Source organism: Acanthisitta chloris, unplaced genomic scaffold, assembly GCF_000695815.1.
Source record: "Acanthisitta chloris isolate BGI_N310 unplaced genomic scaffold, ASM69581v1 scaffold8010, whole genome shotgun sequence".
Taxonomy (NCBI): domain Eukaryota; kingdom Metazoa; phylum Chordata; class Aves; order Passeriformes; family Acanthisittidae; genus Acanthisitta; species Acanthisitta chloris.
Window position 1 is genome coordinate 79,231 of NW_008651074.1, and position 16,210 is coordinate 95,440.

Genomic DNA, 16,210 nt, shown 5'->3' on the forward strand with positions numbered 1-16,210 from the left:
TTTACAACCCAACCTTTAAGCATCAAAATACTCTTGCATATGAAACAAGCTTTAAAAGAAGAAAACAACACCTTAACAGGTCAATGATCATACTTCCATTTCCTATTTACCTGGAGTGGCATCTTCTGGGATGTCAAAGGAATACACTGGCTTGGAAAATTTGGGAATATGGTCATTAACGTCACTAACAGTGATGTTTATTCTCATGTCTGAGGACTGCAGGCCATCATCAGCACGAACCAGCAAGGAGTACTTGGAGCGACGCTCACGGTCCAGGCGCTTGGTGGCTATGAGCTCTCCTGACTCGGGGTCAATGTGGAAGCTATCATCTGCACCACTGATAATAGTGTATGTGACGAGGGCATTGGCTCCCTAAGTGAAAGCAGAAGTGGTCAAATCAAGTTATTTGCCAGGAAAACCACATCATAACTTTCAGTAAGACAAGAGCCGTTCCAGTAACTGCACTTGGCGAATATTTTTCAGAACAGTTTCCTTTAATAAACAGCCTTCCTGCCCAGTCCCTGCCTCAGTCCCCCAGTAAAGGCACATATGCACACAGTTTTTATTTACGAGATGTGAAATGATGAGATTACCCAGACACATTTTGCTCCACTGTTCATAAAAGGATTGCATCCAAGCAATACCAAAAAGCTCTGTTACCTGCTTTAATGTCAAGCCAGCATCGCAGAGCAGTGCAACATCTTCCCTCTTAACAAGGATCAGTGTTTATTCTTGTTTTATGTTCAAAGATTAAATTCAATCCCTGCCAGTGGGATCAGCTCTGCCTTTCTCGCTCCCTGGAGGTGAGATGGCAGGAGCAGGAGAGGGAGGGATGGAAGGAGGAAGGACCCGGGGCAGCTCCACCAACCAACATGCATGGCAAGAGCCACAGCTCCAAGTCACGAGAAACTCACAAGGGCTGTGCTTGCAGCAGCCTCTCAAAGGCCAATTTCTGCATGGAAATACATTTACCCCTATAAACAAAAAGCCCCGAAGTGACAAATCATGTGTCATTAAAATCACAGTTCTCATCACTTGGGTTGTGCTGCAAGTCAAAAGCATTTGCTTTTGGGTCAAAAAAATCTCATTTGTCCTTGGAAAAAAACAAAGGATGCATGTGGACTTTGGGCATTTTGGTTGAAAGGAAAAGTAATGTTACAAAGAAAAATGTCTTGTCCTTCCCTTTCCAAGACAGCCTTAAGGGCTCTCGTGGTTTGGGATCCTCTAACATTGGATACAGGTACCTCTACCCTGCCTGCTGATGATTCCTGGCAATGTATTTTGGTGGGTGAGCAGATATTTACCACGCCCTCCTTTGGTGTCAGGTCAGAGCTCAGGTTTCACGGCTGAAACCTGCTGCTGGCACACCAGTGGCACTTCTGCAGTGAATAACAGATCAAAGAGACCAGGGAGAAAGAAATTCTGTAACTGTTTCAAACACTCTTGCCTAAAAAAGCAAATCAACAGAGATAAACACTGCCTCATATTTGTGAGAGGAGAGACAAGTGTTAGTTAATTGACCTTATGAGAGTGCCCTGTGCCAAACTTTCTCTCTGGGGTGTTGTTTCAAAGAGTTGGACTGAGCTAACTGATAAAATGAAATTTAGAAAGAAAACAGGCTTCTGCAGGTGCCCAGCCCTGAAGAGCTGCATGCAGTGCTTCAGCTGTGTGCTCAGGTGTACCCAGGGACGTCACACACCTTCCTCCAATTGTGTGGCTTAGCAGAAACAGATTTCAGAGGTGACCACATTCTTCACCCCTTGTTTGACTAGCCAGAGCCCTTCTAACAGAGTGCAGCTCCTGTGATATCACAGCCACGTGTGATACTGGTTTATGGATGAGTTAGGTGAGAAGCAAAACAAAACACAGATAAGCAAAACCTACTAAAAAGGTGTAAAGACATTTCCTATCAACAACTGACTTAAAAAGCTGCGAAGTGTTCAAAGCTGTTGGAATTTTTAAAGCCTTTGGTATCACTTAGAACCTAGAGAATGTTTTTATATCTTTTCTTAGACCTCTACAATGTCTCTATAACAGACAAGGGTCTGAAATTTGCTGCCTTCATATGACCATTAAGAAATATTAGTAAGAGGGTTTCTTGTACCTCTCAGCCATGTAAAGGTTCTGTCACTTACCCTTTGGCAGCTAACACTTTGCTTCTGAAAGCATTTGTGCACATAGCAAAGGCAGCATGTCATTCTATTGAGCTGCACATGGCTTGCATGTGCAAAGAAAGAAGCCAGAAAGGTGTAATGTCACAGGAATATGACAGGAAAAACAAGGAGGATTCACTGTGCCTTCACCTTCAAAGATGGGGGAAAAAAAAAAGGCAAAGTGTCTCAACACTAAACTGCACATGGCTAGGAAAACTTGGTCTCTTTGTAAAGAGTTTGAGTTACAAATGTTCTGGTAGGAAAATTGAAATCATCCCTCTTGATAAAAAGATTGACTGATTTCTCTCTAAGGTAACAAATCATTTCCCACTGGATGGAGAGCTTCAGAATGGATAACAGATTAGGTGCGGTTAGGAATGGTTAAAAAGAGGCTGGAGCGTCATATATTGCTAAAATCTTAGTTATATATGCCATACCACACCAGAGAGTGGTAGTTCAAAATTTCCTTCCTCCTAAAATAAAGACAAACAGCTAGAGTTTTTGTTATAAATGTGCACCTTTCCAAAATCTGGGTTTGTCTCTACGTAAAGCTGCTACCAGAAGATAAAGGGAAGAAAAAAAGTTCAGAATCACATTTGTATCACTCCTTGGGCTGTTCCTGTGGTTCCCTCTGTAGTAGTAAGATTAAGTACACCAATTAACAATCACAGGAAAACTAACCAAGCTAACACAAAAAAGGCCAGAAATAAAATTCTCTTGAGGAGGTTGAATTACCTTATTATTTGAATGCAAGAATTGCTTGTTCTTCTCAGGTGTAACCCTATATTTTAATGACAACACAAAATTCTTCGCATGCTCATATTGGCTTTTTAAGCCTTTCCTCCGCAGAAAGAACCAGTTCAAGAGAACAAAACCAATATGATTTACATTTTCATAACTTACTCTCTAAAAGAATGAAGGCATCAATAGCATTATAGTATCTTAATAGCTCCTTCATTGCAGCTTCCTCACAGTAATGAATCTAAGTGGGCAAAACTATTTTGCAAACAGGTTCATGTACAGAGCACATACTTCTTTCCCCTTCTTTTTGGTAAAATAAAACCTTCTTTATTGATATTAAGTAGGTCTAGTCAAAGGGAAAGAAGGTATTACCAAAGGTTTTCTTGTCCTCTAAGGCTTGTCTCTCATCAGTTTTATCACACACCTTAAAACTGGGCCCAGCTACAACCTCTTGGCTTCAAAGTTAGTTTAGAACCCAAGCTGTGGTCTTAAACTGAACGTCAATAACTCCTTATCACACGCTGGGTAGTCCAACCCCTTCGCCAAGTCATTTGGTACAGCGATGAGACTGATAACAAGACCATCTAAACCCAAAATGTGAGGCTTTTTTTGGCATTAAGAGCTGTTAGGAAAATGTTAACTCATTATAAACAAGCCAGTCAGCAGCCTTCAAGTAACAGAGCATTTGTCTCACTCGCTCGTGTGTGTTGGCCTCTGTGGGACTCCTGATACTGAACAGAGTTATGTGAATGACTGAAATGACTCCCAAGGCCAAGCACTCACAAAGGGAATAAAAGAACAGGTAAAAACATGTATTTCCAAAACAGTATTTTTAGTGCTAATATTCAAATATGAAACCACGCTCCTACCTCATCAGCATCCATGGCTGTCAGCTGCAATATTTTAGATCCATCTCCTATATTCTCTTCTACAGTCAGATCAAGCATATCTGTGGGGAATACTGGTGGGTTGTCATTGATATCCTGAAGTGTTATTTCCACCTGTAAAAAGCAGGAATAGGGAAAAGGTTGTGTGAGCTCTAGATGCTGATGGGACGTGAATGTTACAAATCACATAATTCTGAAAGAAATCAGGCAAATCACATGAATTAGCACATTCCCAAATCACACCAACAATAGGAAAAGCCCCTCCGGATATTAAAATTCCACGTTGTTACAGAATACTCACAGGAAAGCTTCTAACATAAATAAAGTTAATTTGACTTGTTGATAGCAACTGATTTTAAATGGTCCTAGTCTAGTTTATATTGGAAAAGATCCACTGATAGACTGTCATTGTAATCCTCAAAGTTGGCCCCTGGAGAATAGCTGCCAAGTGCTGGGGCAGGAGATCGTTCAACCATTAAATGCTGCCTGACATAAAGATGAGGTGGTGTAAAATTCTCTCTGAAATGTTTATATATTGGCAACTCTCCGTTCCGAGGGAGGAAAAAACACCCTTGCACTTTACATATTTTTTGAGAAATAATCTGTTTTTGTCTCTCTCTCTCAAAGCTCTCCCCTAATTGCAAACATAAATGTTACTTTAGAAGCACCACTAGCATCTACTCTCCTTGCCTATCCACACCTCAACAAATGTCCTTTTCACATGCCATATTTGCATGCTTTTCCAAGTAGTAATGATGGTTCCTGAAAGGCTGTTGTATGATCTTCATTCCTAGTTTTCATAAGCAAGATTGCTGCCCTGCTGATAATTCAAAAAGATGCAGAGCTCTGTTTTCCCTTGTTCCTGGGCATGGAATGTGATATTCCGAAACAGAAAAAGAAGACACAGATGTTTTACATTTATCATGAAAAAACCAGGCTTGTTTTGGACCCAACATATTGAACAGTCACCAAACTCTGAAGACCCACTAAGGAGAAAATGAGTAGCTGAAGGAAGTCTGTCTTTATTGCTCATTGAGGAACAGAGAAAGGTAGATAGGGCTGTTGCACAGGAAGGGAGGCAATGGTGTGGATGACTTAAAGAAGATACCTAGATTGACAGACTGTATTATTTATTCTACAGTACCTGCCATGCCATTAGCCACAAGAGCTCTCCCTGCACTTGAAAATGTATGAGTTGGGCTGCTCTTGGTATAACCAGCAAAGACATTTCTGGTGATCTGAAGTCTATGATTTCTACTATTTCTAGTCACCTGCCATAACGTTTTCTTTTCTATTCTGTTTTCATAGAGACCACCAATTGCTCAAGCCATTCTGACTTGACCACCAGGACAATCCCAAAGACAAGCACTTCAGTGACAGAGTCTTGGCTGTCCCCACAGGACAACTGAACCACCCAGGGTCACTTGCTGCATCTCTCAGTATGCACTCTGAGGCCACTGAGATTCCTAAGACCACATCCTGAAGGAGGTTCCATCTTTCTGTCCTCCCAAAGGCAACTTCTTCAAAAAGCCTAACACCAGTACTAGACTTTGTGATGGAACAGATTTGGTGTGTCGTGCTACTATCCTTCATCAAACATACCAAAAATCTAAATTGTTGTAGACATGTAAATTCTCTGAGGGTATATTTGATCCTAACACATCAGTCTCTTCTGCCTCAGAGAATGTTTCTAAGGCAGAGAAGGCTGCAGGGAGCTCAGCTGTTTCCCTGATAGGCATTTTTGCTCCAACAGGATTTCTTCAGAGGGCGGAGAGATTTAGACCATTGACAACACATTATGGCTACATTGGGTTGTAATCAGTATATACACCACACAAGGAGACACATTCCACCTAGGGTACTAAGCCATCCTCAGTCACCTCAAGTAAGTGAGTTTTTTTCTCTTAATTTTTTTTCAGTTTGTGTGGGGTTTTTATGCCACAGGAGGTTATTGTTACAGACAGCCTGTCAGAACTTTACCTCAGCATTATAAAGAACTAAAATGTCTTTGAAAACAGAGGACATATTACATTAATATTGGTCTAATATTAATATTATGGCTATATGTGCTGGAAGTGGAGACAAAACAGTGGCTTTTAGAGAAGCCCATTATTTATCTATCCTGTATTTAATCCTTTTGACCATTCACAAGTGGCACACAAACACTTCATGGCCTGAGACAGATTAACCCAGAAGGTTTTATCGTTAAATTTAAATCCCTGAAAACAGAAGCACAAGGAGAGCTGACCAGACCATCACAAGCAATGACTGACAACTAACTAAACAGACACAAACTTTCAGGGTCAAAAAAGCAGCCTAAGTTGGTTTTCATGGGGACCTGCTGCATCTGGGTGACAATTAATCACAGAGAGACATGGTAGAAATGACACACAAAGGATTTTGCCAGGTATCCTTGCCAAGAGGGTATGCTGCCCCATGAACTGGCACAGCAAACTCTCCTCCTCAAAGCACAGCATTTCCCCAGATAGAGTTTCAAGGTAAAGCAGCTGCACAGCTCTGCAGTTTATTTATTCATACCATACATGTCATTCACAGCTAATGTTTCAGCTGCGGGTGACATTTCACCACCAGAACCCATTTTCATGATGAGAGATTGCCTTTTGTAAAAATCATATGAAAAATATATGACAACTTCTGGGGGGTTTGGGAGAGGAGCTTTGCATCGCCCGCAGCTCGTATAATGTAAGCCAGTCAGAATCCAAGAATACAGATGGCTAAGGTTTTGTGGGACAAATAAATTAATTATAAAGTCAGATTCCAGAGAGCTGAAAAGGAGAAGAATAATAGAAGCAATTTTATTCCGAAAGATCAGTTCACAAGTAAACAAAAACATGGTATTTTGTACTAAAGATGTGCTTTAGATGGTGGAAAAATAAGAAATTCTCAAATAAGGAAGAGAATTGTTTAGAAAAGACCACAACATTTTTAAAAGAGCATTTACAGCATGATTTGCTATTTATCCACAGGGCTTAGATAATGCATATTGCTTCATAATTAACCATAGGCTAAGTTTAATTAGCATCCCTGTGTAAGGCTGTCTTTTTACATCTGCTCTAATTTACTACGTCAGCTTACACACAGGACTGAAAACCTAAGGAATAAGATCCTTGGATGTATCAGTTGGCAGAAATTTCACTAATCACATAATGACAGAATGGCTTGGATTGGAAAGGTCCTTCAGGATATCCAATTCCAATCCCCCTGCTGTGGTCAGGGACACCTTCCACTAGTCCAGGTTGCTCAGGTCTCCATCCAACCTGGCCTAATACCATCCCACTTTGACACCATGCAGAAGTTCCAGCCCACAGGAGAAGCACAACCACAAAGTCTTCCATTGTCACAGGGCACTGGAAGATTGCAGCGTATCTTAGCACATCTTTGCAAAGCTTTAATCAAAGATCTAAACTAAATCTCTCCCCATCCAACTGCTTCTCTCTTTCTAATCCCACATTACATTTGCATAAAGATATCAATGTGTCACTCAGATTTCTGAAATGAAGAGCTTGATTAATATCCTATGCTAGCAATTAATAACTATGTGCAATTCTGACTCAGACTTAATGAAGGCAAGACAACGTGGTCATGGCAGTCACCAGTACAAACCACAGGAATCATGCTCAAAAGGGTCTCCAGATCATGTGCTTGCACTGAGGGCAAACCACCCACCAGCAACAACAGCAAGTACAAGAGTAAATATCTAGAAAACTGAAGGCCTCAAAGCCTCAAAAACACCACAGGAATCAAAAAAGGGAGCTGAAGGGATTTGTCCAAACCTTGGAAGAAAGGAACCATTACGTGCCAATGGCTGTAGAACTGTAGGAAGCAACGTGCCCAGGCTGCGTGGAAAGTGATAACCACCACCCTCCTCTTCAAATCTATCCAACATGAGGAATATTCTTGCCTGACCTCAAACCCATCAGTCAATGCAACTCTAGGATGTTAAGCCAGAGATACAAACCAGTCATCTGAGCCCCTCACCTTGGACCACTCAAAGTACTGCACTATGGCCAATCTTCAACCAAAACCCTCCACGACTTTCCATCTGACAAGTCCTCAATTCCCACTTAACAGCACCTCTAATATAGGACTCAAAAGCTCTTACTGTCACTCAGAGGACTCAAATACAGCAAAATACAACAGCAAGAAAAGCAGTGAAGTGTGTTTGCACCTTTTTAATTCTCTAACTTGCTCTTCCCAGTGGTCCAAGTACTGAATAGCCTTGAATTTCTGCAGAAGCCATGGGAACATAAATAGTTACAGAACCTTCTAAATCTGTTAACACTGTGATGGAAAACTGATTAATAGATTCAAAATATTGCCTTGCTTTGTCTGTTCAAGGGGACATGAAAAAAAATCAGAAAGCTTTGCTCTATCCATGTGTGTGTGTAAATCTCCACATAATTACTCCAATTCTGTACAAATTCTAGTATAATGCTTTTCCTCTCACATGTTTAATGACTCCAGAAAAAAAGGCTGAAAATTAAAGCTTTCCCTCACAGTTTATTCTTCAGAAAAATACATGCTGTTAATTTACTAAGCCTTGCAAAATAAACACAATAGCTTTACATATCAATTTCTATGCAAACTATCTTTGGGTGGAGTTTTTGTTTTGTTTGTTTGGTGTTTGAGTCAGGCAATATTAAACTGAGATGCAAAAACACAGCCACACTACAAACCACAGAGATCAGCAATACAGAGAGTCAAACAATACCACAAATTTCCCTGTGTATGAATCAAATTTCTCCTCCACAGGCTTAATAACATTCTCACAATAATGCCATGCCCCTGTCACTGTTACAGATGGCCAACCCATCCTCAATTTGATTGCTGCAGCCTGCTATCACAGACATTTTCAAAGCAGAGGAAATATTAATTACCTTGATCTTGTTAAGATTCTTATTTGCTGCTCAAATTAGCCTCTTGTGTTTTTTTTCTCCATAAACAAATTCAGAACAGATTGAGGCAGGGCAGGGCTCACCTCAAAGAGTTTTGCCTCCATTTACTTTAAATGTAGATGTGAGAAAAATAGTTCTTTTCTCCATTCAGACTAACCTCAGGTCTTAACAGAGATAAGAAATCATACCAAAACCTCAAGTTTTAAAGCCCACAGATCTATTTAGGCACTTAGGGCATAAACCTGAACACAAGAAGTCACCGGGAAACTCACAGTTGCTTCAAGATGTTGTCTTTACTGTGAAGAAAGTAGAAAATACCCTCTGAATTCACTGATGTCACTTATGAAGAGCCTACATGAAAGACACTCTCTTGTCTCATCACAAAGTGGTGCTGCAGTGTAAAGGATTCAATAGCTTCACACTTTGTACATGGTTCTGAAAACAATTTGTTCTGTGTAGGCAAAGAGAAACTCCATCATGACAGAATCCAAGAGAAAAAAGGAGTGCTTTTTGGTTAACCAAAATGAATATGAGCTTGCAGTTGAATAAACTGCTCTTAAGCTTATTCAAAATAATTTGTCAAATTAAGAAACAGTTCAGATGAAGTTTCATTTCTTAGAGCAAAAACACCAATCCACTTCAAAAATACCAGAACCCCAGACAATTATTACTGAACAGGCTAGACAAATTCCATGCTCAACATAAAAAGCTTAAAATGAGAGTTTTATTCTGGAACAAGACATTAGTTTAGTGACCAAATTACTAGGTTTATGAGCTACAAAGGTATGCAAATTAAAACATCGCACTGGAAGGCAACATGCCAAATTCTCTCTGATCATAACACCTTCTATAAACCAATGGGCTCAGTTGGCCAGAACCTCACCTTCTGCTTTACTACAGTCATTAACATTGATTTTTCTTTGATTTCAAGGTCTCTTTTATTTCAAGGTGAGGAGGGTTTACAGAATGCTTTTCTGAAGTTCTTCCATCTATTGAATGAAAATGAGAGAGGAAAAAAAGATCACAGAATCACAAAGAGTTACAGAATAATCAGAGTTGGAAGGGACTCACATGGATCATCTAGTCCAACTCCTGGTCCTGCACAGGACATCCCCAAGAATCACACCATGTACCTGAGAGCATTGTTCAAATTCTGCCAGGGTTGGTGCTGTGACAACTTCCCTGGGGAGCTGTTCCAGTGCCCAACTACCCTTTGGGGGAAGAACCCTTATCTAAAATCCAGCCTAAACCTCCCCTGACACAACTTCAGACCATTCCCTTGGGTCCTGTCACTGGCTGCCAGAAAGAAGAGGCCAGCCCTGCCCCTGCACTTCCCCTCGTGAGGAAGTTGTATACAGTGATGAGATCTCCCCTCAGCCTCCTCTTCTCCAGGCTGAACAGACCAAGTGACCTCAGCCACTCCTCATATGGCTTCCCCTCAAGGCCCTTCACCATCTTTGTTGCCTCCTTTGGACACTCTCTAATACCTTAGGATCTTTCTTATATTGTGATGCCTCAAACTACACGTAATATTCAATGACACAGGAAACATGAATGAACTCATGTGGCAGCAGCAGGTTTCCCTGGGAGTCCCAAAATGCAAGCAGTGATGCTTGCTTGGAGCCACCCCTATCCATGGCACACACTCCATCAGAGATCTATAGATAGAACACGATCTAAGAAGAAAGGAACTCCCAGATGTCTCACGTGTTCGATGTTTCTTCAAACACTACAGCTATTTGATTAAAGATCAAACAGAGCAGAAAGGCAACAACTTTTCTTTCAATTTATACATTGTTGAGTCATCCTTCTTCCCTCTACTTGCTGCTGTGATGTTCACTGCCTCTCTCAAGAGATACCATCTAATACTCTACAGGCAGTATCGGCACACATCAGCCTGAAGACTTTTGTTTACACTGAAGTCACTGTATGATCCTTCATCTTCAAAAAAATTAAGGAGCTTATTCCTTGCTGGAGATGTGGCAGTGCATTATCAGTGTGAGCAGAATAAAAGCAAAAGGATTCTGTTCCTCCCTCCCTTGGTAAATATTCTAAATAACATTATTCATGATGATAAAACACAAAAGAATTCAACTATTAACATCTCCCATCCATGTAACTGACTGAAGAACCTAGCCAACACTAATCATTTTCCTCCTGTCTGCATCACTTTCTTCATGCAGCAAACAATATTTCACTCATCCTGAAAAACACACATGCATGTGTAGATTCTTTTTTATTGATTTGAGTAATCATATTGGCTACTCACATCAGTGAAGCTATGACTCTACTAAGTGCTTGCAGGATCAGTGTGTGCGTGCTTCCCCCAAACTGTGAAGGCAAGGGGGTGGAAAGATTAACTATCAAAGTGCAATGCATTGCTAGAAATGCATTTTCAGAAAGAAAAGAAGAAAAATCATCTTCAAAAAATAAAATTATATATACATATAGGAAAGGAAGTGGAGAGGCAGCACTGACTTCTCTCTGGCAACCAGTGACAGGACTTGAGGGAATGGTCTGAAGTTGTGTCAGGGGAGGTTTAGGCTGGATATTAGGGAAAGGTTCTTCACCCAGAGGGTGGTTGGGCACTGGAACAGCTTCCCCAGGAAGTTGTCACAGCAACAAGCCTGACAGAGCTCAAAAGGTGTTTGGACAATGCTCTCAGGTACATTATGTGCTTCTCAGGGATGTCCTGTGTACAGCCAGGAGTTGGATGAGATAATCCTTAAGGGTCCTTTCCAACCCCGACTATTCTGTGATTCTGTGATACATATATATATATTCCTAGAAAACCTCTATAATGAAGTTTCTGATACTGATAAAATCCCCCAGGCTCTCCTGAACCAGTTTTCCACCTTGCTCTAAGACACTGGGAAACAGTAAGTGTGAGAGGAAAAAATAAACACGTTTTAAAATTACTTGAATACCCAATAATAGCAGAGCTCAGGAAGGTGGAAAAGCTGAACTACAGATCATGCACATTTACAATTTCCACAACAAGATGGAAAGCCCATTTGTACAGAAAATGTTTTGGGACATGGCAATAGTTTATGCTGAGACAGAGGCTGAATGAGGCATCTGAATATCCCATTTTCCAGGAGGCAAACAATCCCAGCGCACGCTAGCACAATAAAAATCACATTAGTCTATTGTGCTGCAGGCCAGCAAACCTGTTAAACAGAAATACAAAGTTGTTAAGAATCCCACTATTAACAGAGGGAATATTGCAGCTGGGGAGAAAATGTGGGGAAAAATGCTTAAAAGGCACTTTTTGGAGAAGAAAAAAAAGCCAAGTTTGAAGGTCCAGGGGCAGCAGTAATCACTGGAACTTTGAGTTTGGAAGTAACACCTTTGGAAAAAATCAGTGTAGTGAATACTATCCAAACTCATTCTAGTACATTTCAGGCAAAGCCCCTAATTTTAGGTGATGACAATTGCTTAGGCAATAGACGGATGTGTCAGCCATACACCTAGACCTTCGACACTGAGGATCTCTCCATGCAAGGAGAGCAAGGCAAAAGACTTAATTTCCACGTCTGAGCTCAAGAGTACCTTAGTGAAAGACAGGATGTGAAAGCTGAAAGGTGTGGGCTACACCACAGCCCACTCCAGTCACCCCAAAGCCAATAAAACAGTGACCCAGCACAAAACAACAGTTTGAGCCCATTTAGAATAGGAACCATGGAAATATTTCCTTTTCCCTCACAGAATCAGGAATTACAACTGATTAAGAGCCTTGAAATTGTTTGGAAACTTAGGGCTCAATGTATTTTGGAAACATGTTTCATGTCTCCATAAAAAAAAATTCATGGAGTCTTATAAATCTTATTATGATTAATAAGATTTATATGCAATGCTGGAATTTCCCAGGTAATTTTAATCAATGGGCTCTACCTCCAGTGTTTTAACACCACATAATATTCCTGGAGTTAATACCATATTGTAAAGTTTAGTAAGGTGATTTGGTATTTTGCCACCAAGTCACGCTTATAAAGCATCGATATAAAATGCAGGGAGATCAGAGTGCTTGCAAAACCTCAGTGATTTAACTGACACTATCACAAAACTCATAGAATTATACAATAGTTTGGGTCAGAAAGGACCTTTAAAGACCATCTAGCCCAGCAATGAGCAGGAACATCTTCACTCACCAGGATCAGTTTGCTCAGAGCACCATCCAACCTGGCCTTGAATGTTGCCAGGGATGGGATATCCACCACCTCTGGGCAAATGTGCCAGTGTTTCACCACCCTCATCGTGGAAAATTTCTGCCTTAGGTCTAATCTAAACCAGGTGTAAATCTGTTTTCTTCATCATTTAAAATAAAAAATTAGAAAGAAGCTACTTTCCTCTGCTGTCTCTAACAAATATTGATCTTAGTGCTGCAAAGAAAGGATGCCATAATTTGTTTTGTTTTCTCTCCCTGTTTTTTTCCCCTCTCTGTTAAGGTGACCACTGGGAGTTGCACTGCCTGGAGTCTTGATTAAATGTTTCACTGCATCCAGAACACTTCATCATGCAGCATAGCCAAAATCTATTATGGCTTGCAAGTGACTCATGCTTTAGCTATGAGAAAACCATAATAAAGAACATTTTACATAAAAATGCCCAAAAGGTTGGTAATTTAATCTTGATTCTAAGTAGGTATGCAGGGTCTCTGCGTCCAGTCTGTGCAGACAATAAGGCACTGTCTGGAAACATTACCTACTGTGGTTACATCTAACTTTTCACCAAAGTAAAGATGAAAGACACTCAAAAGAAACATTCGAGACCCAGCAAAATGTCACTAGCCAGGACAGGACATTGGTACTTCCAAAATCCATGTTTTTTAAAGGCAAAATAAGCCATGCTGCCATTCTCACTCTTTTTGAAATCAATATTTTAAAGTAATTTAAGCACTACATCATTTTCTGCTCCCTCAAAAGAAGCACAGTCTCACGTGCAACAGAGGGAATTAAAACTGAGTTAAGGAATGCACTATTCAAACCTTGGCTAATTTAAGAGAGCAACAGCATGCTGACTTTAAAACACACATCCAAACACACAGAAACATATGCATGGAAACTCAACCTAATCCAACTTCACAGTAAAGAAGAGAGAAACATCAAAATGGTACAAGGGATAAAAATTTCAAGAAATGTCACAAGCAGTCGTATTTTTCCCCCTCTTCACCACCAAAACCATAATGAAATACAGGTTATCTTGCCAGTACAAGTAAATGAGTAACATGTATAGCTCAGTCCATGTTCATATAGTATAAAAAAATAGATGGATTGTGCAAATAAGTTATTCTGAACTCCAATTCAACAGGAACAATTAATATACTAGTATTTCTCCCAGGTTTTATTTGCCCAGAATGGAAATGCAGTGGAATCAAGGCAGAGCTGGGCTGGCACTAAGGACCCTGAGCTGCTCTAAATGCACATGGCACCACACACCTGTGTGTACATATACAGAACAAAGGTCAGGTTGCTGTGCCAGCCTGCCTGACTGGAGCAGCCACAGGGACAGAGACATGCCAGAGCTGTTGCATATATCTTCTCCCATGGAGTTGGTTCCCACAGCACAGCCCCAACACCTGGGGCAGGTGAGCACAAGCATGGCTTTCCTGCAGAAGCCAACATGAACCACCACTCCTCCCACAACTGGAGAGCATCAGTCCAGTCTGTGCTGGAACAACATCACAGGGAGGTTTGCAGCACGAGTTATAGCCCAGGTAATATCACAACCAGTTCATCCAGTAGACTTTGAGTGCCTACATGGCCCAACTTGTAACCTCAATGTGAAAACACACTGACCTGGGAGCACCATGGGAGTAAGCACCTCAGTGACTGCTACATGCACCAGAAAGACCAGTTTACTGTGGCACATGTTAAGAGGTGCAGTTGTTTCTTGGTTGACACTGAGGTACTGTGCATGGCAAGGAAGGAAGGGAGAGACAAGCAGCTCCATCCAGTCCCTTGAGCGCTGAGCAAGCAGCACTGCAGTGACCAGAAAAACTCCTCCACTCACCCATCCTTTCACTGTCTGCACATGGATGCTGGGATATGCACACACATGTGGTCCCATGTCATTTCCCCAGGTAAAACGGGTGATTTTCTCATAAAAACATTAATTATTCTGTATCTAGCAGTACCTCCAGTTACAAACCCAATTCCAAATACCTGCCAAACCAACACAAACACTTGGCAAACACTTGCTAGTGAGCTTTTTATTTCTAGATTTTTTTCCTTTAAATACTCAAAACAGTATACATTTGGGAGCCATTTAGTTTATAACTTTGCATTTAATTAAATGAGGTCTACTGCCATGTAATAAGAAATGGATTGAATTGGTAAGAACATTTCAGTCCATGCCAGAAAAGAAACCCAGAAAGGATAAAGTCAGAAAAAGCAGCTCAAGAATGGGAATGTCACACCTCTAAATTAAAGAAATCACCTAATTAAACTTGCAGGTGTGACATTTAAGACACATTCAGACATCAGGACAATAGGACAAATCCACTTTGTCACTGAAAGGTGCCCAAACAGTAAAAGAAAAGCTCTTTACCCAGAGCCATGGCAGAAAAAGCATTGCTACAGACACACTGAAGAAAGCACAGATTTTTTCCTGTGAGTGGAAGAGAATTAAAGATATAGGACTGAATGCCAACTGATGTTTTGCAGCATTAGGAAGGTTTTGTGACCCTGTATGAGTCTAAACAGATTTTAGCCAATAAAACATACAAGACCAAGTGTTACTTTTCAGTTTCACATTTAGAAGAATATGGACATTTTATAGTAGTGCCTAAAGGTGCTTCCCCCACAGAATCAACAAGCTGAGGTTGCTAGCACAGAACTGTGGGGCCTTAAAATTCCAAGTATTTCTGCATCCTCCTACAAATTTCAGGGAAATGCCCTCCTCACCCTATTCCTCATTTGCAGACTGCAGGCTCATGCAGCATCTTCACATCTGCTCCTGCAGTGTCAGGGAGGTTCCCTTCCCTGTGGCCACAGGCCACTTGTGGCCAGAAAGGCTTTTTTATTTGGCCACAGATGGACCTTTTCATGTGGCTGCCCTCAGCCCAGCCAGCTGACAATCAAGGCTATGGTGGCAGGGTCAAGAACTTCCACTTACTGGGCACAGCAGCCTTTCTTTATCCACTTTCCTCCCACATATCAAGATTTTCATTTAGGCACCTCTCTTCCCACAAATCTCACCCCAGTTATCTCTTTGGTCCATCATGACTATACAACCTCTACTACAATCAGCAAGAAAGTTCTTGTCAATAATATTAGACTGCTGCACTGTGTATTAGATCAACTCCTTTACTTGGACAAAAAAAGAAAGTCCCATATGCTTCCAAAACCTAACTTCAGGATTCCCAACAAGATTCAACCCATCTATATTATCACTTCATGAAAAAAATTACTGTTCCTAGTGATGGGGTTTTGCACTAAAGCCCTTCTTGAAACTGAATAAAGAAAACTCTACTGGATCTTTACCAAACTGTGAAGATTCAAAGTTATATACA

The 16,210-nt window shown here is 40.9% G+C and overlaps 1 protein-coding gene across 1 annotated transcript in view; it reads right to left on the reverse strand.

Annotated features, from left to right (window-relative positions):
• The window catches only part of FAT4 (FAT atypical cadherin 4), a gene marked incomplete at its 5' end in the record, with an annotated part of 131,502 nt that overhangs the window by 59,454 nt on the left and 55,838 nt on the right, over positions 1 to 16,210 (reverse strand). Inside the window, 2 exon segments of the mRNA XM_009071562.1 lie at positions 78 to 372; positions 3,764 to 3,895. Coding sequence (XP_009069810.1) covers positions 78 to 372; positions 3,764 to 3,895 — 427 coding nt within the window.